At 43.4% G+C, this 27,353-nt stretch overlaps 1 protein-coding gene across 1 annotated transcript; it reads left to right on the forward strand.

Moving 5' to 3' along the window:
• MOB3C (MOB kinase activator 3C) lies at positions 1 to 26,326 on the forward strand. The gene is made up of 4 exons (XM_075320166.1): positions 1 to 459; positions 996 to 1,463; positions 12,519 to 12,721; positions 23,463 to 26,326. Exons 2-4 carry the CDS (start codon positions 1,046 to 1,048, stop codon positions 23,490 to 23,492), a joined length of 651 nt encoding a protein of 216 aa, XP_075176281.1. The 5' UTR covers positions 1 to 459; positions 996 to 1,045; the 3' UTR covers positions 23,493 to 26,326.
• The last annotated feature ends 1,027 nt before the right edge of the window (positions 26,327 to 27,353 follow it).

Raw genomic sequence — 27,353 nt, forward strand, 5'->3', positions numbered from 1 at the left:
GAGGAGCAGAGCCAAGTGTGTGTGTTCCGTGTATTCACACTTCTGGAAGAGCAGAGACAAGTGTGTGTGTTCTGTGTTCGCACTTTTCTGGAGGAGCAGAGACAAGTGTGTGTTCTGTGTATCCACACTTCTCTGGAGGAGCAGAGCCAAGTGTGTGTGTTCCGTGTATTCCCACTTCTGGAGGAGTAGAGACAAGTGTGTGTGTTCTCACTTCTGGAGGAGCAGAGACAAGTGTGTGTTCCGTGTGTTCGCACTTCTGGAGGAGCAGAGACAAGTGTGTGTTCTGTGTGTTCGCACTTCTGGAGGAGCAGAGACAAGTGTGTGTTCCGTGTGTTCGCACTTCTGGAGGAGCAGAGACAAGTGTGTTTGTTCCGTATGTTCACACTTCTGGAGGTCCTCAGTCACTAGTGCTGGAAGAATTGTGGAACTTCACACAGGACAGGTCTTCCATCCTCGCAGGTAAGGAGAGAAGGAGGTGATCACAGACATAAATTGTTGGTTAGGGTCTCACAAAAATCTCTAGTATAATATCCAGGGATAATAGTGACAGGTATACCAAATGATACTCCTGTGATGTCACATCTGTCATGTCCAGGAGTTATAGTGACATGAGGGGGGAACACTGTAGTTGAAGGTTTCCAAGATACCCTAATCCTCTAAACTACTTAATAGGCAAAGACTTGGATGTTCCTACTTGCAGATTAGAGGGGTATTGAAGTTTCTGGAAGTTGTAAGTTTAGTTTACTTGTTGTACATGGTGACAGTATGTGGAGTGAGCCCGCACACCTCCTCTACTGCGTGTCTTGGGCATGGGTTTGAGTTACTAATATTGTTGATTGCCAATTGAACACGGATACAATTGGTTAATGATAATGGGTGTTGGGGGAGAACTACCCCTGAAGTACTTAATGTGTTGTATGAGATTCTTCGGCTGTTATTATGGTGATATAAGGTCTGTCAACAGACTATAACTTTGTCCATTATTCTTATCTCAGACCTGCTGTCCTTCAGTCGGTGACCGGCATCCTGGTGTGGTCTCGTCACCATGGCATTGTGCCTCACTCAAGTTTTTAATAAAGACAGAACTTTCCGTCCAAATAAGAGGTTTGAGCCTGGAACCCAACGCTTTGAGCTTTATAAAAAGGCTCAGGCCTCCCTGAAATCTGGTCTAGATCTAAGGAGTGTGGTGCAGCTTCCTCCGGGGGAGAACATCAATGACTGGATAGCTGTGCACGTCGTCGACTTCTTCAATAGGATCAACCTAATTTATGGGACAATGTCTGAGTTCTGCACAGAGAGGAGTTGTCCCATCATGTCTGGAGGTCTCAGGTATGAATACAGGTGGCAGGATGAGCTCAAGTACAAGAAGCCCACAAAGGTGTCGGCTCCACTTTATATGAACTTACTAATGGACTGGATAGAGATGCTGATCAACAATGAAGACATCTTCCCAACCAGAACAGGTGAGTCACGTTCATGGTGCCCTCTGACAGGAAAATCTACATGCAGTAGAGTAGTGTGAGTGAGCAATTTAATCATGAAATATACAATAGTTATGAAGGGTTGCTCTGCAATGTCCCCAGGGGCCAATACCTGAGGGGGCCTCACAAGCTGTTTTATCAAATGTCAGAAACCCAATGAGTTAACAAATAATCTTCCCACTGGCTCCCCAGAACTGTTTATCAAGAGCAGAAGTACATAGCTCCCAACCATCTCAGATCCAGTGGGCCAGTCCCGGATTTGTGTCCCGGGACGGTCTACCATATGTCAGATGAGCCAACTCCTGTGTGCAGCATCCTCCAATGATGCCAGGAGCCACTGAAAACACAGAAGCGGGTTATCGTCGCGCTCTACCTTCATTCCTGCAGGCACAGAGCGCTCGATGATTGACGTTTTCTAAATAGAGCCATCAAGACAGTCGAGGCTTCTATTAGACCCAGAAGTTACATGATCGCGGGGTCTCTCCCATACACAGAGCTGCTTGGTCCTACCACAATCAGATTAGTTCTGCTGTTGATTTCTCACTAGATGTTTTCCCTGTACACTCTTATAGATGTCTCACTTATACTAGAATATAAGTACAAGAGAAAAATAAATATGTCCCCTAGACATCTACTATGTGCTTTTGAGGGACAACTTATATTTAAAAAGAAAAGAAATACATCTATTTATCTATGTTATTACATACATATCTATCTATCTTATGTCTATCTATTTATTCTATCACATATGTACATATGTAGCAAATATCTAATAAAAAAAAAAGCCCCCAACCCTCAAAAGTAATATAATATAATACGATAACAGTTTATTATATATGTTAAATAACAAAAACATACATACTAATATGTATCCATACGAAGAATGCTGAGGAGGTGACCGAAGAAAGGAGATGGGCCGAGGGCTGAAAAGAAAATCGAGGAGATGGTCTGAGGGCAGAGAAGAATGCTGAGGAGACCACCTGAGGGCAGAGAGGAACACCGAGGAGATGGCCTGAGTGCAGAGAGGAGCGCCGAGGAGACATACTGCCTGAGAGCAAAGAGGAGCGCCAAGCTGACGGTCCAAGGGCAAAGAGAGGCGCCAAGGAGACGACAGCCTGAGGGAAGAGGAACGCTGAGGAGATGGACTAAGGGCAGAGAGGAAAGCTAAGGAGACGGTCTGAGGGCAAAGAGGATCGCTGAGGAGACAGCCTGAGGACAGAGAGGATTGCCGAGGAGACAGCCTAAGGACAGAGAGGAGCACGGAGATGGCCTGAAGGCAGAGAGGAGCATTGAGAAGGCCTGAGGGCAGAGAGGAGCTCCAAGGACATGGCCTGAGGGCAAAGGAACGCTGAGGAGACAGCCTGAGGGCAGAGAGAAGCTGAAATGCCCTGAGGCCAGAGAGGAGCACTGAGGAGACAGCCTGAGGGCAGAGAGGATGACTGAGATGCTCAGAGGGCAGAGAGGAGCACTGAGACAACCTGAGGGCAGTAAGGAGTGCCGAAGAGACGGCCTGAGGGCACAGTGGAGCGCCAAGACAGCCTGAGAGCAGAGAGGATCGCCGAGGAGACAGCCTGAGGGCAGAGATGAGTGCAGAGGTGATGACTTGAGGACAGCGAGGAATGCTTTACTTTACTCACTTATTGAGTGCCATTAATTCCACAGTGCTTTACAGACATAACAACTGTCCCCCATTGGGGCTCACTATCTATCATTATGTCTTTGGAGCGTGACAAGCATTTCGGAGTATCTGGAAGAAACTCAATTATGGAGAGAACATCTTGCAAATTTTGTCCTAAGTGGGATTTGAGCCCAGAATCCCAGCATTTCAAGGCTTGAATGTTAACCTCTGAGAGGTCCTTGTTCATATTCCATAGTCCCATAGTATGGTAGGGTCCCGCTTATGAATTAGCTTTCTTTATCCTTCACCAATCTCTGGACATTTGTAGAGTGTTCTGGTTGGAATGACTAACTTTATTAATATATTATTAAAATTGAACAAAACACCCAGTGATATAGTGCGCATAGGGTCACATGAGGGGAGGAGCTGGAAAATATGGGGTCCCTAAAGTTTCCCTAAAGGGGACCTTGCTCCTACCTGCCAACGGAGGGTTTGACACCGTAACTGTTTTGGGCGCCCCCGTTCCACGTCGGCTGACCCTCACTAAGCCCTAACTCTTTAGTGAATTAAATTCATGAACAAAAGATGTGGACAGAGATGTCATCCATGGCAGGCGCACAGCCATGGATGACATCTCTGTCCACATCTTTTGTTCATGATACTTCAGCCTCCTGATGATCCTTGTATCCTGAAGGGGAAACGCGTCGAGGCGATGTGAAGCATATCCTAAAGGGAAGTAATCATTTTTTCCTTCCCTTGGGTGTATTTTATTCACCTTTATATGCTTTTGTAATGTTTATCTGATTGTCTTTGGACGCTGCACTGTTTTGCATGCACCTGCCCAGATTGGGGCTATGCAGTGTCTATTAAGATAAGTTATATTGGTGATGATGTTTTCCATGTTTGATGGCCATAACATATCAGGACAGGGAAGGGCGTGAAATAACCGTCTGATGTAATAGTGTATACATTAATCTTGGGTATGGTTCCCTTAATCTGTCCTGTTTAGCTGTTCTCAATCTTTGGAGGCAGCTTGTAGTTTGACATATTGGGATTAATAATTACCAATTTTGTGTATGCATGAGTACTGTGGTTTGGCCATCAGGAGTGTAATTAAAATTTAATTCACTAAAGAGTTAGGGCTTAGTGAGGGTCAGCCGACGTGGAACGGGGGCGCCCAAAACAGTTACGGTGTCAAACCCTCCGTTGGCAGGTAGGAGCAAGGTCCCCTTTAGGGAAACTTTAGGGACCCCATATTTTCCAGCTCCTCCCCTCATGTGACCCTATGCGCACTATATCACTGGGTGTTTTGTTCAATTTTAATAATATATTAATAAAGTTAGTCATTTTAATTGGAATTTGAGGTTTTTTCCGTTTACACATTTGAACTCAATCCAACCATATAGAAATTGTTTTTTTTTAGAGTGTTCTGGTTGCTCATATAGGCTTACCTTTTGTTCATCTACTATCACCATCTTCTGGACACTTGTAGCATGTTATGGTCACTTGTATGGACTAAGCTTCTTGTACCCCTCCTCTCACTATCCACTGGAACCTGTTAACATTCTACGACCACTAAAATGGACCACATTTCTCATTCGCTCCCTATAACCAATCTTTGGGCAATTGTATGAACTTACTTTCTCGTACCTCCTCCTTTCACCAGCCTTTGGACACTTGTAGCATCAAATAAATAGTCAAGACGAGAGACAGATACCGTATCCCCTGGATATTAGATAACCCTCAGATATAGCACTAAGTGAGGATAAATATTAAAATGTAACTTTTAATGTTCCTAAATTAAATTTAGTGTAGCACATACATCCTACAGTGGAGTAAAAACAAACTTCAAACAATTGCCTACGAGAGGGAATGCATAGGTAGAACACATGGATATAGTGATAGTAGTCACCTGGGTCCCAACCACTTCTGTAAATGCAAACAACAACCTCAGGGCACAAAAATAGGGAGTATCGGTCCTGAACATACATGGACAGTGGACCTGTCAGACATTAGTTATTCTCCCATCGGCATTATAAAACGGACAGACATAGAACCTTCTTACCCATTCAGCGGATAGGTCCTGTCCTTGGTACACTCAGCGTCCTTGGATGGTGCTGTCAGTGGGCATGTTGATTTCACATGGGGAAAGATATAATCACCCTAAACCCAAAACAGCTCCCTCCCTTAGAAGGGCAGTCCACAATTGACCCTCACTGTGGCTGCCCCTCTTCTGCCCAGTCACTTGTAGCATCCTATGTTCAGTTATTTGGACTAAGCTTCTTGTTCGTACACTACCATCCTCTTGACACGTATACCATGCCATGGCCGCTCGTATGGACTAACCTTTTTGCTCGCCCTACCATCACTATCCTCTAGACACTTGTAACATCTTATGAACTAAACTTCTCACTTTCCCCCTATTGCCATCCTCAGGACACTTGTACAGCTCTATGGTCGCTCATTTAGACTAACCCTCTTGTTCGTCCTCTATCACTATCCTCTGAATACTTGTAGCTTGTTATGGTCACTCGTATGGTCTAAGATTCTCATTCATCCTGTGCACACTGGTATTTAATATGGAAACAAAAACAAAATCAGCTTACCCACAAAGTGCACGGTAAAAGGGCTCCAAAATGTAGAAAGTAGAAAAACCAGCACTAGTCCTGGGAATAAAATCCATGAAGCTTTATTCAATTAGATAAAATCCAAAGGTAAATAAAAGTTAATCAGAACAGAGCATAGGCTAGGAGCAAGGCCTTGGATTTTATTTCTAGGACTACTGCTGGTTTTCTACTTTCTACTGGTATTTCTTAGTAACCATTGGAAATGCGTAAATAGAATCCACCTAAAATGATACATAAAATTAAAATGTAAATTCGATGGAGTTCAAATTTTTGGTGATCTGTTGCGTGCCCTATCTTATTTTTCATATCTTTGCTCAGTCCTCATACCTCATATCTAGGACTCACTCTGTCCTGATTTTTTTTTCCACCACCTTTTGGCTAGGTTCGCACACTGCGTCTTTTTGACGCTGCGTTTTTGTGCGTTTTTGGCCGCTAAAAACGCACAAACGCACCTGCGTCGAAAAAACGCATCAAAAAACGCATGCGTTTTTGCCGCGATTTGGTGCGTTTTTGGCTGCGTTTTGCTGCGTTTTTGATCTCTGCGTTTTGCTGCGTTTTTCCAATGCATTGCATGGGGGAAAAACGCAGGAAAGAACTGACATGTCCATTTTTTTTTTTTAACTTAAAAACGCAGGTAAAAAAAACATGTGTGCGGACAGCAAAAATGAAAACTCATAGACTTTGCTGGGGAAGCAAAGTCCTGCAGTTTTGAGGCCAAAAACGCACCCGAACAACGCGCAAAAACGCCGCGAAAAACGCACTGTGCGCACATAGCCTTTGATTGGACACAGAAAGATTACAGGAAGTGAGAGTGATTATTTGTCTCTCCATATAAAGTGGGGCAGGTCTTTCTCTATAGAAAGTGGGACAGGTCTTAAGCGGGCTTTATACGCTGCGATCTCGCTAGTGAGATTGCAAGCGATCGTACCCGCCCCCGTCGGTTGTACGACACGGGCAAATCGCTTATCGTGCCGCACAACCTCGCTTAACCCCGTCACACGCACTTACCTGCCCTGTGACGTGGCTCTGGCTGGCAAACTGCCTCCTTTCTAAGGGGGCGGTTCTTGCGGCGTCACAGCGACGTCACACGGCAGGGGTCCAATAGAAGCGGAGGGGCGGAGATGAGCGGGACGTAACATCCCACCCACCTCCTTCCGCATTGCCGGTGGAGGCAGGTAAGGAGATGTTCGTCGCTCCTGTGGTGTCACACACAGCGATGTGTGGTGCCGCAGGAACGAGGAACAACAACGCTAATAAGCAGAAAACAATATTTTGTTTCAGGACGACCTCTCCGCGGCAAACGATTTTGACCGCTTTTGCGATTGTTTCACCCCTTAACGACCGCGGGCAGTAAAATTACGTCCTAAATGTCATAATGTTACTGCCCGCGGTCCTCCGGCGGCAGCATGCCGCGATCGGCACACATCTCAGCTGATTTTCACTGCTGAGATGTGTGCCTGCTAGGCACGAGCAGAATCGTTATCTGCTCGTGCCGTTTAACTCCTTAAATGGCGCTGTCAATATGTGACAGCGCCATTATAAGCGCGATCGCGGTAAACTTTAACTTACCGCCCGATACCGGAAGTCACGTGACGCGATCACGTGACTTCCGATAGTTGTCATGGTAGCACAGGGTCATGTGATGACTCCTGTACTACACATGACTTGCTTTCACTTTCGCTGTGCCAGTGGCACAGCAAAAGAGAAAGAGAGCGTATCTGCTGTTTACAGCTGTGTAGCTGTGATCAGCAGATACTGCAGAGCGATCGGATTGCTGATCGCAATAGCCCCCTAGGGGGACTAGTAAAATAAAAAAAAAAAGTTAAAAAAAAGTTTTAAAAAATTAAAAAAAAAAACTAAAAGTTCAAATCACCCCCCATTCGCCCCATTGAAAATTAAAGGGTTAAAAAAATAAAAAATATACACACTTTTAGTATCGCCGCGTTCAAAAACGCCCGATCTATCAAAATATAAAATCAATTAATCTGGTCAGTATACGGCGTAGCGGCAAAAAAATTCCAAACGCCAAAACGATGTTTTTTTGTCGCCACAACTTTTGCGCAAAATGCTATGAGGCGATCAAAACGTAGCATCTGCGCAAAAATGGTACCGTTAAAAACATCAGCTCGAGATGCAAAAAATAAGCCGTCCGATTTTTTTTAACCCCTTATATAAACGTAAACCTATACATGTTTGGTGTCTACGAACTCGCACTGACCTGAGGCATCACACCCACACATCAGTTTTACCATATAGTGAACACAGTGAATAAAATATCTCAAAAACCATAGTGCTATCGCACTTTTTTTGCAATTTTTCTGCATTTGGAATTTTTTTGCCGTTTTCCAGTACACTATATGGTAAAACTGATAGTTTCATTTAAAAGTACAGCTCGTTCCGCAAAAAATGAGCCCTGACATGACCTTATTGACTGAAAAATAAAAAAGTTACGTCTCTCAGAAAAAGAATGGCGAAAAAAAAAACGGAAAGCGAAAAATCGGCCGGTCATGAAGGGGTTAAGGTTGCTCATAAGTGTCACACACTGCGATATCGTTAATGATGCCAGATGTTTGTCACAAACACCGTGCCCCGACGATAATTCATTAACAATATCGTAGTGTGTAAAGCCCGCTTTAGTCTCTCTAGAGGAAGTGGGAAAACGTCTTGTCCCTTTTTAGTAATTGAGAGGTGATTTTCTCTCCACAGTAAGTGGCGGTGGGTCTTTGCCTCTCTATAGAATGTAAGGGCAGGTTTTTTCTATCTATAGGAAATGAGGATGGGTCTTTGTCTATAGGATGTGAAGGTTGTTTTTTTTCTCTATAGGAAGCGAGGCTGGTCTTTTCTTTTTTTACAGTAAGTGATGGCGGGTCTCGGTCTCTATCTCTATAGGAAGCGAGGCTGGTCTTTGTTTCTACAGTAAGTGGTGGTGGGTCTCTGTGTCTATTTCTATAGGAGGCAGAGGACTTTGGGTACTGGGAAGAGTGTGATGATATTTATTGTAATAGATCAGATAGGGAACATAGGTGAGATGTGGGAAAGATGATTAGTTCAGTTTTGGACACATTGAGCTTTAGGAAGCGAGAGGAGAAGAAGGAGGATATGGTAGATAGACACCCTGGGATTCTGGACAAAAGAGAGGTGACATCTGGGCCAGAGAGGTAGATCTGCTTGTCTTTAGCATATAAGTGGTACTGAAAGCCATGGGACTTTATGAGTTGAGAGGCAAAATATATAGGAGAAGAGTAGGGGTCACAGGACAGAGCGTTGAGGGACTCCAACAAGAAGAAGGCGGAATGAAGAGGTTGTGTAGGAGTGGAAGACATAAAAAGTGCGATTGGAAAGGTATGAGTCGATCCAGGAGAGGGCAAGGTCTCTGACACCAAGGGAAGAGAGGATCTGTAATAGGAGGGAGTGGTCGACAGTGTCTGATACTGAGGACAGGTCTAAAAGGAGGCGTATGGAGAAGTGATTGTTGGCTTTGGTAGTAAGTAATTTGTAATTTTAGTCAGGGCAGTTTTAGTAGAGTGATGTGGATGGAGCTGGATTGTAGGTTGTCAAAGAGAGAGTTAGATGAGAGGTGGGAGGAAAGTTCAGCATGGACATGCTATTTGAGGAGTTTAGAAGCAAATGGAAGCAGCGATATGGGGCATTGGCTGGTAGTAGAGGTCTGATCGAGGGTTGCTTTTTTATGATGGGTGTGACTGTTGCGTGTTTGAAAACTAAAGGAAAGGTACCAGAGGTTAAAGTTAGGTTGAAAAGATGGGTTAAGGCTGGGATAACCGTAGTGGTGAGGTTGAGGAGATGGGATGGAGTCAAGGCTCAGGTGGTGAGGTGCGATTTTGAGAGATGATGTGCAAGCTCTCCTTCGGTGATGGTGGGGAGGAAGTTTAGGGGCGAGGGCCAGAGGTCTGTTATGTGATGGGGTTGTGGTGATTGAGCAGAAAAGACTTACCTTGTTTGATTGCTGTTATCTTTGAAATATGTGGCAAAGTCTATTTTGAGGGATGGGAGGTTGGAGGGGGCAGCTGTGGTCAGAGGACGGAGTTAAACATATTGAATAACTGTTTGGCATTGTGGGATAGAGAAGATACAAGGGTTCTGAATTGATCCTGTTTAGCAGAGGTGGACAGAACAAAATGTGTGAATTGCTTTTTTGAATGCGGTGAAATCTCGTGCGAGTGCTTTTTCTTCCACCGCCACTCAGCAACCCTAGACACTTGCCGAAGCTTTTTAGTGAGGCTGTTGTGCCAGGGTTGTCTATTGAATCGTCTTGCTCTGCCATGCACAAGAGGAGCAACTGAACCAACAGCTGAGGCGAGGGTGGCGTTGTAGAAAATGGTGGCACTGTGTCATGGAGTGAGGATATTGAGTATAGCGGTAGAATAGAGTCAGAGAGGGTGTGAATATTGAGATGTGTAAGGTTTCTGCGGGAGGGTGTTAGGCGCTGGACAAGGGGAACAGGTGAGGTGGACAGGGCTGAAAGGTCAGGAATTGGTGGTCAGAAAAGGGGAGAGGGAAGGTTGTGAGGTCAGATGGAGAACAGACAGATGAAGATAAGGTCCAATGTGTGTCCATCTTTATGGGTGGCAGTGTTGGACCACTGAGATAGACCAAAGGATGAAGCGAGGGACAGGAGTTTGGAGGCTGCCAACTGGCGGGTGTCAGTGGGGATGTTGAAATCAAGTCACCCATGATGATAGTGGGAATGTCAGCAGAGAGTGAGCGTAGAAGGCAGCAGCAGAGAACTGTCTTGTCATTTTTACTACATGGTGAACAGCATAAAACCCCCCAAAATAAAATTATTCCTGAGTTGCTGTTTCTTCTTCATTCTGCCTCACAAAAAGCAGAATAGAAAGCGATAAAAAATTATTATGTGGCCCAAAATGGTACCAATAAAATCTCATCCCGTAAAAAACAAGCCCTCACATGACTTTGTCGGCAGACAAACAAAAAAACACTATAGCCTTCAAAATCCGGTGATTCAAAAAAATATTTTGTAAAGTGTGATAGTAGCCAAACCTAAAAAAAAACATTAGAAATCTGGCATCACTGTAATCGTACTGACCGTAGGAATAAAGCCGCCTAATCACTTATAACGCAAGGTGAAATAAAATCCGTAATTAATAATAAAGCCAATTCTTCAACTGCTGTTGATTTGTTTATTCTGTCTCCCAAAGATCATAGTACAGCGCTGCTCACATTTATCCTGCGCTCTACGCTGAGCGCTTATACAGGGGATTACGTGTAAATCTCTGAAAAATGTGTCTGTTTAGGAAGTGGGGGCGATTCTTTGTCTCTGTATAGGAAATGTGGACGGGTCCATGTGTCTGTTTAGGAAGCGGGGGCGAGTCTTTTTCTCTCTGTATACAAAATGTGAGCGGTACCAGGTGTCCGTTTAGGAAGTGGAGGTGGGTCTTTGTCTTTGTATAGGAAATGTGGGTGGTTCCATGTGTCCGTTTAAGTAGTGGGGGTGGGTCATTGTCTTTGTATAGGAAATGTGGGCGTTCCATGTGTCTGTTTGGGAAGTGAAGGCAGGTCTTTGTCTCTGTATAGGAAATGTGGAGGTTCCATGTGTCTGCTTAGGAAGTTGGGGTGAGTTTTTGTCTCAGTATAGGAAATGTGGAGGTTCCATGTGTCTGCTTAGGATGTTGGGGCGGCTTTTTGTCTCTGTATAGGAAATGTGGGCAGCTTCATGTGTCTGTTTAGGAAGTGGGGGCGGGTCTTTGTCTCTGTATAAGAAAGGTGGGCGGTTCGATGTGTCTGTTTAGGAAGTGAAGACGGGTCTTTGTCTCTGTATAGGAAATGTGGCGGTTCCATGTGTCTGCTTAGGACGTTTGGGTGGGTTTTTGTCTCTGTATAGGAAATGTGGGCAGTTCCATTTGTCTGTTTAGGAAGTGGGAGTGGATATTGGGCTCTGTATAGGAAATGTGGGTGGTTCCATGTGTCTATTTAAGATGTGGGGGTGGGTTTTTGTCTTTGTATAGGAAATGTAGGTGATTCCATGTGTCTGTTTAGAAAGTGGGAGTGGGTCTTTGTTTCTTTATAGGAAATGTGGGTGGTTCCATGTGGGGGTGGGTCTTTGTCTCTGTATAGGAAATGTAAGCAGTTCCATGTATCTGTTTAGGAAGTGGGGGTGGGACTGTGTCTCTGTATAGGAAATGAGGGCATATCCATGTGTGTTTAGGAAGTGGGGGTGGGTCTTTGTCTCTGTATTGGAAATGTGGGTGGTTCCATGGGGTCTCTTTAGAAAGTGGAGGCGGGTTTTTGTCGCTGTATAGGAAATGTGGGTGGTTCCATATGGCTATTTAGGAAGTGGGGGCGGGTCTTTAGCTCACTGCAGGAAGTGGACTGTCTTTCTTCAGTAAATACATTTGTTGCTCTGTCTCCTATCAGGAAGTAGGACTGGGTCTTGGTTTTTGCTCTGGTATTTTCCTATGGACTTATAAGAAATGAAGGTTTTCAGTTTAGGGGAATCAAACCCTTGGTCAAGGGAAGCAGCAATGCATTCTGAATAGTTAGGGAAATTAAGTTCCAGCGGCTATAGTGCTGCCAAAACCCTGATGAAGAGTAACAGGCCACCTTTATTGGAATTTACAGAGCATGAGGTTTGGGGCATATCAGACGTTGTGGGGAAGAAGAACAGCAGGACATTACTTTTTTACAGGCTTTATGTGAAAAGACAATTTTATGGTCACTTTCTCCTTGGGGTCACTTATGTGGACTAAACATCTTATTATCGTGTGCTGGAGTTTGTTTTTTACTATTCAGGTTCTTTCTTTTACCATTTTGCAGGGGTGCCTTTCCCAAAGAACTTTCAGCAAGTTTGCACCAAGATTCTGACGCGGTTATTCCGTGTCTTTGTCCATGTGTACATTCATCATTTTGATGGGATTATCAGTGTGGGAGCCGAGGCTCACGTCAATACCTGCTACAAGCATTTCTACTACTTCATTACAGAGTTCAGCCTGGTGGATCATCGAGAGCTTGTGCCATTGGTAAGTGCCAGTGTCCGGGATACTGGGTGTCCGCTATTCACTCGGGAGACAGAGATACTTTGGTAAATCCCATACTCAGTGCTAACCTATAATTACATCTGTATTTTAACAATGGTTAAAGATATTGGTATGTACTCATGACGCACTAGTATAATACAACTGAACAGCTGTATGGGGGCTGGGATGAGGTGTCTCCATTAGTACTGGTGATTTGTTTCCTATTTCTTTTCTGGAATATGGATAAGACTTTTGGGACAACCTCACAATCAATCCATAAAGACTCCTGCACTCTGCACATCGTGATAATCCCTTAAACTGGTCATACACAATTTTATTGAGACCAATGACCATTTTATATATGTAGGGGCCTCATGTGGCCAAACAGCAGATCTTTGGGGAGGGAATGATCAAGTAGCTGGATTTAGACCAATTGTTTTGCTCTTGGTGCTAGGATGATGCAGGTGTTGTCTGCCGGGTGCTCGGGAATGGCATATTGCGGATTGGATAGACAGATTGCTGGGTGGAACTGGTGAAAATTCAGCGGTCATGGTGCACATTGGTACTAATGACAAAGTTAGAGGCAGGTGGCAGGTCCTTAAAAATGATTACAGGGAACTGGGAGAGAAGCTGAAGTCCAGGACCTCCAAGGTGGTGTTTTCAGAAATACTACGGGTGCCACAAGCGTCACTAGAAAGATAACGGGAGCTTAGGGAGATAACTCTGTGGCTTAGAAATTGGCGCAGGAAGGAAGGGTTTGGGTTCATGGAGAACTGGGACGACTTCTCAGTCGGCTACAGGCTCTACGGTAGAACCGGGCTGCACCTCAATGTGGACGTGTGACGGAGCTTTTAAACTAGAAACTGGGGAGGAGGAAGGGTAGTGGAGCAAATAAGGGGATACATATAGCAGATAGAGACAGTAAGGGTCAATGAAAGTTTAGGGGGGCTGGAACATGCAAGGAAAGTAGGGAGGCAAGGAGTAAGGAATGTGTTAATAGTATTAAATGTCTACTGGCAAATGCAGGAATCTTGCAAACAAAATTAATGAATTGGAGACTCTTATGTCAACCATGGAATATGATGTGGTGGGCATTATGGAAACCTGGCTGGATGAGAACCATGACTGGGTGACAAGCGTAGAGGGTTATACTACATTCAGGAAGAACAGGAAAGACAAAAGAAGTGGAGGGGTGTGTATATTTATCAAATCTAACCTAAGACCTGTGTTCAATGACAACATTGGGGGGAACTGCAACAATGTAGAGTCAGTATGTGTAAATTGTACACGGGGCGGGTAATAATGGAAAGCTGCAAATTGGAGTTTGCTATAAGCCTCCGAACATACTTGAACAGGTATAGGGTGAAATGCTGCAACAAATGGAAAAGGCAGCTAATATTTGTATTATTATTATTATTATTATTATTATTATTATTATTATTATTATTAATAATAATAATAATAATAATAATAATAATAATAATAATAATAATAATAATCATGTGGTCCTTATTATGGGGGATTTCAACTCTACAGACATTCAGGGGACAGAGAATCGTCTGGTTGTGCTAAAAGCTGCAAGTTCTTAACTACAATTCAAGACAATTACATCTCTCAGATGGTAGATGAACCAACAAGGGGAGATAATCTACAGGATCTGGTCCTGTCACATAGACCAGATACAATCTCAGATCTCCAGGTTCGGGAGCATTTGACAGGTCTGGGAGCACTTGGACACCAGTGATCATATTATGGTAAGCTTCAAAGTAATAGTCAGTAGAACATTTGAAAGAGAAAATGCTAAAACCTGGAATTTTAGGAAAGCTGATTTCAACAAATGAAGGGAAGAGCTTAATTGTGTAGATTGGGACAATGTCATGGTAACTGGGGATACCGAACATAAATGGGGTAGGTTTAACCCCTTCATGACTGGGCGATTTTGCACTTTCCGTTTTTTCTTTTGCCATTCTTCTTCTGAGAGACGTAACGTTTTTATTTTTCAGTCAATTTGGTTATGTTAGGGCTTGTTTTTTGCGGAACGAGCTGTACTTTTCAATATAATCATGAGTTTTACCATATGGTGTACTGAAAAACGTCAAAAAAATTCCAAATGCGGAAAAATTGCAAAAAAAGTGCTATTGCACTATTGTTTTTGAGATACTTTATTCACTGTGTTCCCTGTATGGTAAAACTGATGTGTCAGTGTGATGCTTGAGGTCGGTGCGAGTTCGTAGACACCAAACATGTATAGGTTTACTTTTATCTAAGGGATTAAAAAAAAATCTGAAGTTTGTTAGAAAAAAGTGGTGTACGTTTTGTGCCATTTTTCGCGACCCGTAGCGTTCTCATTTTTCGGTATCTATGCCTCAGTTACTGCTTATTTTTTGCGTCTCGAGCTGACGTTTTTAACGGTACATTTTTTGCGCAGATGCTACGTTTTGATCGCTTGTTATTGCATTTAGCGCAAAATTTATGGTGACCAAAAAGTGTAAGTTTGGCATTTGGAATTTTTTTGCCGCTATGCCGTTTACCGATCAGATTAATTGATTTTATATTTTGATAGATCGGGCACCTACGAACGTGGCGATACTAAATGTGTGTATATTTTTTTATTTTTTTAACCCTTTAATTTTCAATGGGGCGAAAGGGGGGTGATTTGAACTTTTAGGTTTTTTTATTTTTTTTTAATTTTTTAAAACCTTTTTTAAAACTTTTTTTATTTTTTATTTTACTAGTCCCCCTAGGGGGCTATAACGATCAAGCCGATCAGCATTCTGATCGCTCATTCTTTTCTCCTGATCAGAGCAGCACCACTCAGAACGGGAGAAATGATCATTTCTTGTAAGAACCAGCACTCAGCTGTTTCTTACAGGGCCTGAGTCATGTGAGCACAGCAGTCATCACATGACCTTGTGCTACCATGACAACCACCGGATCCACGTGATCACGTCACGTGACTTCCGGTATCGAGCGTTGTGTACAGATCTATCGCTATCGCCGTTACTATGGCGCTGTCACATTCTAACATCACCATTTAAGGCGTTAAAGGCACTGGCGTATAGCAATTCTGCTCGTGCCTAGCAGGCACACATGTCAGCTGTATAAATCAGCTGAGATGTGCGCTGATCCCCGCCTGCAGCCCGCAGCAGGTGGGAATTAACACTATGACCGCTAGGACATAATTTTACTGCCTGCGGTCTTTAAGGGGTTAAGGATATACTACTAGAGTCCTGTAAAAAACGTATACCCTCTGGTAATGAAATGTCCAGGAATAAAAAGAAATCACTATGAAAAATAAGACAGTACAAAGTTTAATAAAACAAAAACAAAGGGCATTCAAAATCTTGAAGGCTGAGAATACAGAAATAGCATTTCAAAAGTATAAAGATCTTAATAGTAAATGTAAAAAAGAAATCAAGCAAGCAAAATTAGGTACTGAAACAAAAATTGCCAAGGAAATTAAAATTAATCCCAACATTTTTTTATAAATGCATTAATGCCAAAAAGAAAACAAAGGATGGAATCCGCGCCTTTAAATATAATAAGTTAATTATAGAGGACAAAGAAAAGACTGAGATATTAAACAGGCACTTCTCATCAGTGTTCACCAAGGAACTGACTGTTTCAGGGATCATTCAACAAGGCAAAAATCAAAGCCCACCACCTGATATAATTAATTTAACACAAGAAGTATGCCAGTAAATTAGTCTGACAGGCAAACGTTTTAAAAAAAGACAAGCTGTTGTTTGTTTTTTAATTGCCAAACATGTTTGTAAGGCTTTGTTCACACGTAGTGAAAATGCTGCATTTTAAGGCCGGAGTCACACTTGCGAGTGTCTCGTGTGTAACTCGCGCGAGTCTCTCATTGAATTACCCAGCACGGCCGCACACTCTCCTGACAGGAGCGGGTCAGATGCATGTATCTCTATGCAGCGAAGATGCTCCTGTCCAGAGAGTGTATGGCCGTGCCGGGTGATTCAATGAGAGACTCGCGCGAGTTACACGCGAGACACTCGCAAGTGTGACTCCGGCCTAAGGGTGGAAACACATCTATGCGAGTAAAATCGGTCTGACTGGGCTGAAAAAAACTCGGCTGATTTTAGTTCACGTTAGGTCTGAGTGCAACGCAAGTGCGATGCTTTTTCTGAATAAATTAATGATTTTACTAGCGTGTGTAATGCGTGTGTAATGCGTATTTTTTACTATGTCATCTGCCATTCAGCGCTGCTACATGGCCGCTGACAGCAGACACAGACAGCCATGCAGCAGAGCTTAATGGCAGATGACAGCAGACACAGACAGAGCCGCACAATCAGAATGAACTCGGGTGAACTTCACCCGACTTCATTGTCATGCTGCGGCTCTGTCTGTGCCGCGTCATGATTAGCGGTCACCTGTGAAGGGCTCACTGGTGACCGCTAAACTTCTGAGTGACTGAAGTGAGCAGCCCTCTCTCATATACTCACCGATCCCCGATCCACGGCGCGGCGCTGCACGGCGTTCACACTGCTGCGGCGGCTTTTACTATTTTGAAAAAGACAAATCTCGTATTCCCTGCTTTCCCCGCCCACAGGCGCCTATGATTGGTTGCAGTGAGACACGCCTCCACGCTGAGTGACAGGTGTCTCACTGCAACCAATCACAGCAGCCGGTGGGCGGGTCTATACTGTGCAGTGAAATAAATAAATAAATAATTTAAAAAAATGGCGTGCGGTCCCCCCCAATTTTAATACCAGCCAGATAAAGTCATACGGCTGAAGGCTGGTATTCTCAGGATGGGGAGCTCCACGTTATGGGGAGCCCCCCAGCCTAACAATATCAGTCAGCAGCCGCCCAGAATTGCCGCATACATTAGATGGGACAGTTCTGGGACTGTATCTTTATCTGCTCGTGCCTAGCAGGCACACATCTCAGCTGTGAAAATCAGCTGAGATGTGTGCCGATCGCGGCATGCTGCCGCCAGCAGATCGCGGGCAGTAACATTATGACCGCTAGGACGTAATTTTACGGCCCGCGGTCGTTAAGGGGTTAAAGTAAATGGAGCCTGGAACTACAGGTTATTAGCAGGAGCTGTGATTGGTTGCTATAGGAACAAAAGACATTCATAGTGTAAGAAGATTATATGTGAGGTAATAAGATGTCGGTGGGGAGACGGATAGAGAGACAGACAGAGACAGACAGAGAGAGAAACAGACAGAGAAAGACAGGAAAGAGACAAGAGAGATAGAGACAGACATGGAAAGAGACAGAGACAGATGGTGAAAGAGGCAGACAGAGAAAGACAGGGTAAGAGACAGACAGAGACAGACCTGGAAAGAGACAGATGGGGAAAGAGACAGACAGACATGCAGACAGGGACAGAGACAGGCAGACAGGGAAGGAGGAGACAGCCAGAGAGACAGACAAAGATAGATGGGGAAAGACACAGACCTTGATAGAGACAGACAAGGAAAGAGACAGGCAGACAGGGAAAGAGACAGACAGGAAAAGACACAGACAAAGACACGGGGAGATAGACGGGGAAAGAGACAGACCTGGAAAGAGACAGATGGGGAAAGAAACAGAGAGATAGAGACAGACAAGGAAAGAGACAGACAGAGACAGGCAGATGGGGAAAGAGACAAACGGGGAAAGAGACAGACGGAGAAAGACAGACGGGGAAAGAGACAGACAGAGACAGATGGGGATAGAGTCAGACCTGGAAAGAGTCAGACCTGGAAAGAGTCAGACCTGGAAAGAGACACTTGAAAAGAGACAGACGGGGAAAGAGACAGACCTGGAAAGAGACAGACCTGGAAAGTGACAGACGGAGCATATTACTTGGCCAATTTAGTTAAATCTGTGCGGAATATCTGTGGTGTTGAAATATATGTTGTGAAATGCTTCTATTAGCTTAGTTTTTGCGTTTTAATAATTACATTTCTATTTGTTTTGTGGTTTTTGTGTGCAGAATAAATTTTTGTTAATACATTCTATTTTGTTAACAGCAGTTATTAACCCGGGCGAAGCCGGGTAGTACAGCTAGTATACAATAAATGTAAAGAATGGATTCATATAGGAATGTGCTGTAAATGTGAACAATGTAACCCTGATAAAATCATATACAAGGATGTAACCATTCAGGGGGTATGAATATTTTTTCAAGGTGCTGTATGTGCCATTGCTCTCTCTTCTATAGTCATGGCCAAAGGTTTTGAGACTGACACAAATATTTTTTTTCACAGTTTGCTGTTCCAGTGTTTTTCAATCTTTTAGTCAGATGTTTGTATGATTACTGTAGTAAAATTATAAGCATGTCATACATTTTTAAACTATAATTGACAAACGGATGAACAAACCAGGAGGTATATAATACCTGCAATCAACAGGTCCCTAGTTGGACTAGAAGAAGCCCTAAATCTGACCCTGATTTGTCCCTGCCTGACAGCGGAGGTTGGCACCCTAAGATTACACAATGACGCACCACTAAATGTCGATTAACCCTAACTGTGCCCTCAACTATAAATAAAGTTTAACACCAAACAAAATTAGACATAAATAAAGTGTACATAGGCGAAGGGTGAGAGACAGGGCTAAGAACATGTAAACACAGTCGTACAAGGAAAATGGAGGAAAACAAAAGAAACTGAAAATATTTACTGAATATGTGGAAACCCCCCAAATCCGAAACGTAACAGAAAGGGAAGGATACTGGGACAGGAAACACAAACCTCAGGGAAAAGCTAAAGAGATTATTCAGCTGTCTGCTGACTCATAGGCAGGCCAGCAAGTTAATCTCTGCTAGTCTGCTTGCTCCTTTAGTCAGATGTTGTGGGGAGACCTATCATATCTGCTCCCCTCCTATTTATGCTGGTTTAAACCTTCCATCCATGCCAACTATACTTTATCCTATGTTGCACTGTGAACGTGGTGTCCCAGATTTACTGGTAAAAGTTGTGCTCTTTGCTTGGTGCAGTTGTGAAGTTTACCCCTGCTATTTTGTAGCGTCCTTCCTGCTCTTCTTTTTCCTACTGAATCTCTTTTATCCTGTGTGTGTGCGCGTGCTGTGTGACAGAGCTTTGGTTTTCCCTTGTCTGTCTTTATCTGTGGGCTTCATCACACTCCTGTCCTGTCCCTCCCTGGGGAGTGGGGGAATCAATAGCTATTGAGGGAATATTCCTAATAACTGATTCTCACTGTTGGACTGGTCCTTGCGGCCTTTGAAGTTAACATTTTTGAGACACCACTGTGATTTCTCATAAATAATTATAGCTTTTCAGGCACTATTGGGACCGGTCCTTTCTGTCACCATTGTGATATGTTTAAATACTACTGGCAAGGACAACTTGAGTTTTTTTGGTTTATTATTTCTTTGTTTTGCTTTACAGTAATGTGCCTCACTTCTTGCATGTACAATGACAATTAACATTGAGCACATTGTATGCTGTAGGATATGTTGTAACATCTAGATCAACGGGAATTATGGTGTTCAACATTTGCGACATATATATATATATGTGTGTGTCGATGTGTACCATTGAGGGATTGTCTCTCATATTATTATTATTATAGCGCCATTTATTCAATGGCGCTTTACATGTGAAAGGGGTACACATAATAGGGACAAGTACAATAGTCATAAACAATACAAGGCACAGACTGGTACAGGAGGATAGAGGTCCCTGCCCGCGAGGGCTCACAGCCTATAAGGGATAGATGAGGATATAGTAGATTAGGGTAGAGCTAGTTGTGCGGCGTTACATCAGACTGAGGGTTACGGCATGTTGTAGGCTTGTCGGAAGAGGTGAATCTTCAGGTTCCTTTTGAAGCTTGTCAATGTAGGCGAGAGTCTGATATGTTGTGGCAGAGCATTCCAGAGTATGAGGGAGGCAAGGGAGAAATCTTGGATGTAATGGTGGGAAGAGAAGATGAGAGGGGAGCAGAGAAGGAGATCTTGTGAGGATCGAAGGTTACGTGCAGGTAAGTACCGGGAGACTAGGTCACAGATGTAGGGAGGGAGGAGACAGGTTGTGGATGGCTTTGTATTTCATGGTTAGGGTTTTGAACTGGAGTCGTTGGGCAATGGGAAGCCAGTGAAGGTATTGGCAGAAAGGAGAGGTTGGGGAGTATCGTGGGGACAGGTGGATTAGCCGGGCAACATAGTTTAGAATAGATTGTAGGGGTGCGAGACTGTTAGAAGGGAGACACAGAGCAGGAGGTTGCAATAATCTAGACGCGAGATAATAAGGACATGTACTAGGGCTTTTGCAGCTTCTTGGGAAAGGAATGTACGAATCCGGGAAATATTTTTAAGTTGGAGGCGGCAGGAAGTGAAGAGGGCTTGGATGTGTGACTTGAAAGAGAGATCAGAGTCTAGAGTTACTCCCAGGCAGCGAGCACGTGGGACTGGGGAAAGTGAGCAGCCATTCACATTAATGGATATGTAAGGTGGGGGGGTTGAGTGAGGAGGAGGAAAGATGATGAATTCTGTTTTGTCCATGTTCAGTTTTAGGAATCGAGCAGAGAAAAAAGATGAAACAGCAAACAGACATTGTGGGATTCTGGTTAGTAGGGAGGTGATGTCAGGTCCAGAAAGATAGATCTGCGTATCATCAGCGTAGAGATGATACTGAAAGACATGGGACTCTATGAGCTGTCCCAGGCCATAGGTGTAGATGGAGTACAGCAGGGGTCCAAGAACTGAAACTTGGGGGACACCGACAGCTAGGGGGTGAGATGACGAAGTGGTGTGAGAGTAGGAGATGCTGAACATTCGGTTGGTTAAGTATGAGGAGATCCAAGATTGCACCAAGTCTGTGATGCCCAGAACAAGAGAATCTGTAGTAGAAGGGAATGGTCTACTGTGTCAAAGCCAGAGACAGGTCCAGGAGGAGGAGGATAGAGTAGTGTCACTTGGCTTTTGCGGTTAGTAGGTCGTTAGTGACTTGTATGCTGATAGCACGGTTCCGTTATGGGGCCAGTCCTCAACCCCGGATCCTATATGCTATTTGGCTGCAGACTCGTTGGGACAGGTCCGGTAACTGTTCTAGCCGTTCCCCGCGACCCTTGCAGAGTTGGTAGATAACGTGAAGTATATCTGCCCTAGGATTCTGTATCCCGACAGCGCCGGTCCTGTGGAAGCAGCCGCCTGCTTCTCCCCAGTGACCGCATTGAACGCCTTGGTGCACAAATCTGCTCTCGGCATGTCCGCTCTGCTCTGTGTCTGAAGCTGTTCTCTTCTCTGTGGTAGTTGTGTTGTGTTTTGAGATGTTGCCCCCAGCCGCTGCCATCGGCTGGTTCACTACTCTCACTAGGTCAACTTGCTCTTTCCACTGTGTGCTCCTGACTCCCCCTGGTGGTTGCTTCTCCCTGACCCTGAGTCCCCGGTTCCAGTGGATCAGGAAGCCCCTGGTGCGGTGGCGTCTTGTAAACCCACCGCTGTAGTAACCCCCTACTGTGATCTGACCCTGGCCCGGTCCCCATTGGGGAGGGCAACCCAATGACTATGTTTGTGTGAATGGAAACCGGCATCGACCTTCCCTGGACCCGGGATAAGTACTACACCCTAATGGGGGTGTAGTACCCTGTGGCACCTGAAGCCGCAGGGGCGCCACACATAGTCCTAGCGCTGTATTTGAGTGGACAACTTTCTTTTTGTTTTCTTTTTAATACACATATTTCAATCATGATATATAATGGGGTCGTTTAACTTCTCTATTGCCTTCATTTTCTTGATACAATCTTATTGTTTATATATATTGTCTGTGAATTTACATTGTACTGTGCTCTTTTCTTTCTGTCAGGTCCCGCATGGCTGTGTACGTGGTACTGTGCTCTCTTCTTTCTGTCAGGTCCCGCATGGCTGTGTACGCGGTACTGTGCCCTCTTCTTTCCATCAGGTCCCGCATGGCTGTGTACATGGTGCTGTGCCCTCAGTCCTGCATGGCTGTGTACGCGGTGCTGTGCCCTTGTCTTTCCGTCAGGTCCCGCATGGCTGTGTACATAGGGTACTGTGCTATTTTCTTTCCGTCAGGTCCCACATGGCTGTGTACAGGTACTGTGCTCTTTTCTTTCCGTCAGGTTCTGTATAGCTGTGTACATGGTACTGTGCTCTTTTCTTTCCGTCAGGTCCCGCATGGCTATGTACATGGTACTGTGCTCTCTTCTTTCAATCAGGTCCCGCATGGCTGTGTACATGGTACTGTGCTCTCTTCTTTCCGTCAGGTCCCGCATGGCTGTGTACATGGTACTGTGCTCTCTTCTTTCCATCAGGTCCCGCATGGCTGTGTACATGGTACTGTGCTCTCTTCTTTCCGTCAGGTCCCACATGGCTGTGTACATGGTACTGTGCTCTTTTCTTTCCGTCAGGTTCTGTATAGCTGTGTACATGGTACTGTGCTCTTTTCTTTCCGTCAGGTCCCGCATGGCTATGTACATGGTACTGTGCTCTCTTCTTTCCATCAGGTCCCGCATGGCTGTGTACATGGTACTGTGCTCTCTTCTTTCCGTCAGGTCCCACATGGCTGTGTACATGGTACTGTGCTCTCTTCTTTCCATCAGGTCCCGCATGGCTGTGTACATGGTACTGTGCTCTCTTCTTTCCGTCAGGTCCCGCATGGCTGTGTACATGGTACTGTGCTCTCTTCTTTCCGTCAAGTCCCGCATGGTTGTGTACATGGTACTGTGCTCTCTTCCTCTGTGTTGTCCGGTCTAATACAGTGTATTAAATAATCTTGTACTTTGGTGCTTACTCTTGTTTTTGTAGAAAGAAATGACAGAGCGAATCTGCCAATGACATTGGACATGTTCTGGCCCTGACGGATCCAAGTGCTTATTCTGAAGATAAATCCATATTAACAGCATCCAATGTGAATTTGACAATGGTAATAATTATCAGTGTTTGATATCGAGGACCACATTTAATTAGGTATTTGAAACGTTACGTCATGGAAATAGTTGATTATGGAGGAAGATTAAGCTTTACCAGACCAGCAAAGGACACCTCCGGATTACCTCCATGTTCCTCACGTATATGGTCAATCACACGGGGCAATCCCTTTCCTGAAGTGATGGAATGGTAATGTTCCCTGAACTGTAAATATAAAAGTCTGATCGTCTTTCCAATGTGAAATCTTCTGCACGGACAAAGATGATGTATACCACAAATTTACTTTCACGAGAGATGAACTGATTTACATGATGTACTGTATGTGCGAACCAACTTTTATGGGATTGTAAATAGTATGCAATTTACAAAATTGGCAGTTACCACAATGGATATTGATTGTTGGACTAGCTTTTTCCAACCAATTAGATTGATATTTCAATCTGTTGCAGACTAGCATATCTTTCAGGTTACTGCACCTTCGACAAGTCACTAACGGGTTTCGGAAAGTTACTTCTTCTAGAGTGCTACACTTGCAAGGAGATGCCAACTCCTTTCAAAGGATGCGCTGATATTCCTATCCAGGGAACCATATTTGAAGCTGAAACTTCCCTTACTTCTTAGAATTCCTATCCTTTTTTCTCCTTTAGACAAGTTCCTCAGTGGAATGGCTTGTGCCTTGGTTAAAGCTTTTCCTACAGTACATACAGTGTATCAGTGACATGTGCTATTAACTCTACTGATTGATTTTTAAGAACACTCTTCATTGTTGTTAATTCTCTTTCATCTTAGACTTTACACGATATTTGACGTACTGGGAACGTCATGAAAATCAGTGCCATTGTGACCATGGACGTAACCAGTACGTCACGGCGATCGTGGGGGTTCCTGCGCTGTACCCCCGTGATTTACACTGGGTCACCTGCTTATCTTGTAGCCAGGACCCAGCTCTCAATACCAGGAGTGGTCCCGCGCCGCTCCCGGCAGTTTAACCCCCTAAATGTGATCGCAGCATTCAGGAGGTAAGGAAAGGAATCGCTTACCTCTGCCTGCCAATTGGGTCTCTGTAATGAGAATACAGGGACCCAATTGCTGCCATGGCAACCCTGGGTCGTCACTAAAGCGTCACCAAGACAACCCCAGGTCACCCAGCTACGGATTGCCTCACAGGCTATGCTGTATGAATGATGTGTGAGGCGAAGTGTCAAGGCTGCTGCAGTTCTCACACTTGTAATCCACTGCAGTGATCAAGCTTTGCAGTGGATTATTATAGGAGTGATCAGACTGTAGAAAAGTAATGTCCCAAAAAGGGACTAAATAAAAAAGTAGAAATAAAGTTAAAAAAAAATTAGGTATTAAAAAAATGTAAAAAATAAACAAAAGAAAAAAATTGTTCCAATAAAGTTATATTTCTGTAAAAAAAAAACAAAAAAACCCCCAAAAAAACTACATATATTTGGTATTGCCGAGTCTGTAACAGACCTATAAAACTATCGCAAATTTTGACCACGCCCCTAGCCACACCCATTTGGCAGTAAGGGTCATTCAGCAGATGTCCCGGACTGTTCATTCATATTCATAGCAGTCAGAATTTTTTTTATATTTCTATGTGTCACTATATGACATGTTGCTTATTTGTGCCTATAAATCTGTGTTCACACGTTGCATAAATTGTTTCGTTTTGTTTCTGTCTGCACCAAACTACACAATGACTATGTCTGTTTTTTCCATTTTTGCTGCATTTTTTCTGCCTTTTCTCCATTATTTAATGTGTTTTTGGTTCATATGTGAATCTGCGTTTTTAAGTGTTTTTATTGTACTGAGAAGCTTTTTCCTGCATTTTTTTAAGCTCCACATAGAAACCTCCAGAGAAAAAAAAACCCCGAAAACCGCAGAATTCAGCGGCGTCTTTTCATGGAATCACATCCACTTTGCTTGGACAATTAAAAACAGCAGAATAAATGTGCAAAAAAACAGCAGAAAAAAGTGCAGCATTTACACTACATGGGAATATGGACTAATTGTCCAAGCAAAGTGGATGAGACGTCATCAAATCTCCGCCCCTGGTGCGTGGAAAGACGCCGCTAAACTGTGCGGATTTGGTGTTTCCTTCTTTATAAGCTTTAGGATTCACATCAGCACCAAACATGTATCAAATAAGGGCGACAATGCATAAAAAATACCGCAGACACGCAATAATCAGAGGAGATTGTTATTGCTCTTGTGGCACGGACACCTGCAGAAAAAACACAGCATTTACGCTAAGTGTGAACACAGCCTCAGTGATACATTTTTATTACATTTTTTATGGGTTTTAATAAAGAAAAATAATAAATTGCGCCATTTTTTTCCCTCCATTTACCGATCCCCATAAATAACCTGATCACTGTGTTGTTCAGGTCATTACGATTACAGGGACACCAAATATGTCCATGTTATTTGCTGATTTGTGATGTTTATTATTTTATAAAAAAAAGTGTAATAAAATTACATTATTCTATTTTTTTTAATTATTTTTAGTAATTTTATTAGAAGAAAAAAAATTCCTCTTTTCCTCTCTCTCTAGAATACAGGAGATAGAGACACTGCTGTGTACAATGGAGCTGTGTCCTGTGTAATCTGCTGTGTAAGAGGCTGCATTGTAGGTTCATTTATGTAAAATCCTCGCTCTGACATCATCAATCCTAGTGGCTCAACAGCTAGAGCAGCTAGGAAAGCTAGGAGGCTGCTGGACACAAGTTTTGAATGTTGCTGGTTTGAATCCAATGTGGTGAAGATAAAAAGAAAAAAATTGTATTTGTATTTTTTTCCTCATTTCTTTATAGTAGTTTTATGGGAACAAATGAATCTGACTCTTTCCTTCACCTACATTGAGATACAGTATTTATCTATCTACCTATATCTATCCCTCTATCTATCTGTCTGTCTATCTATCCCTCTATCTATGATTCTATCTATCTATCTATGATTCTATCTATCTATGATTCTATCTACGATTCTGTCTATCTATGATTCTATCTCTCTATCTATCTATGATTCTATCTATAATTCTATCTATCTATCTATGATTCTGTCTGTCTATATCTATCCCTCTATCTATCTATCTATATCTATGCCTCTATCTATCTGTCTATATCTATCCCTCTATCTATCTGTCTGTCTCTCTGTCTATCTATCAATCCCTCTATCTATCTAGGATTCTATCTATCTATCTATGATTCTATCTATCTATCTATGACTCTATCTATCTATCTATGACTCTATCTATCTCTCTATCTATCTATGATTCTATTTGATTCTGTCTATCTAGGATTCTATCTATCTATCTATCTAGGATTCTATCTATCTGTCTGTCTGTCTAGCTCTCTATCCCTCTATCTATCTAGGATTCTATCTATCTATCTAGGATTCTATCTATCTATGATTCTATCTATCTATCTATCTATGATTCTATCTATCCCTCTATCTATGTAGGATTCTATCTATCTATCTATGATTCTATCTATCTATCTATCTAGGATTATATCTATCTATCTAGGATTCTATCTATCTATCTAGGATTCTATCTATCTATGATTCTATCTATCTATCTATCTATGATTCTATCTATCCCTCTATCTACCGTATTTTTCGCTTTATAAGACGCACCTGATTATAAGACGCACCCCCAAATTTGGTGAAGGAATAGAGAATTTTTTAATAAATGGGGTCCGTCTTATGCCAGTGTCCGTCTGACAAATCATATAGGGTATATGTCCCTCATAGCCCCCC

This window comes from Anomaloglossus baeobatrachus, chromosome 8 (genome assembly GCF_048569485.1).
Source record: "Anomaloglossus baeobatrachus isolate aAnoBae1 chromosome 8, aAnoBae1.hap1, whole genome shotgun sequence".
Taxonomy (NCBI): Eukaryota; Metazoa; Chordata; class Amphibia; order Anura; family Aromobatidae; genus Anomaloglossus; species Anomaloglossus baeobatrachus.

What these genes read in the sequence shown, in the direction of transcription:
- MOB3C (XM_075320166.1), top strand. Translation starts at nt 1,046, where the DNA reads ATGGCATTGTGCCTCACTCAAGTTTTTAATAAAGACAGAACTTTCCGT. An exon ending in CATCTTCCCAACCAGAACAG is followed by an intron (nt 1,464 to 12,518) that starts GTGAGTCACGTT and finishes ACCATTTTGCAG; the next exon opens with GGGTGCCTTTCCCAAAGAAC. An exon ending in ATCGAGAGCTTGTGCCATTG is followed by an intron (nt 12,722 to 23,462) that starts GTAAGTGCCAGT and finishes TTGTTTTTGTAG; the next exon opens with AAAGAAATGACAGAGCGAAT.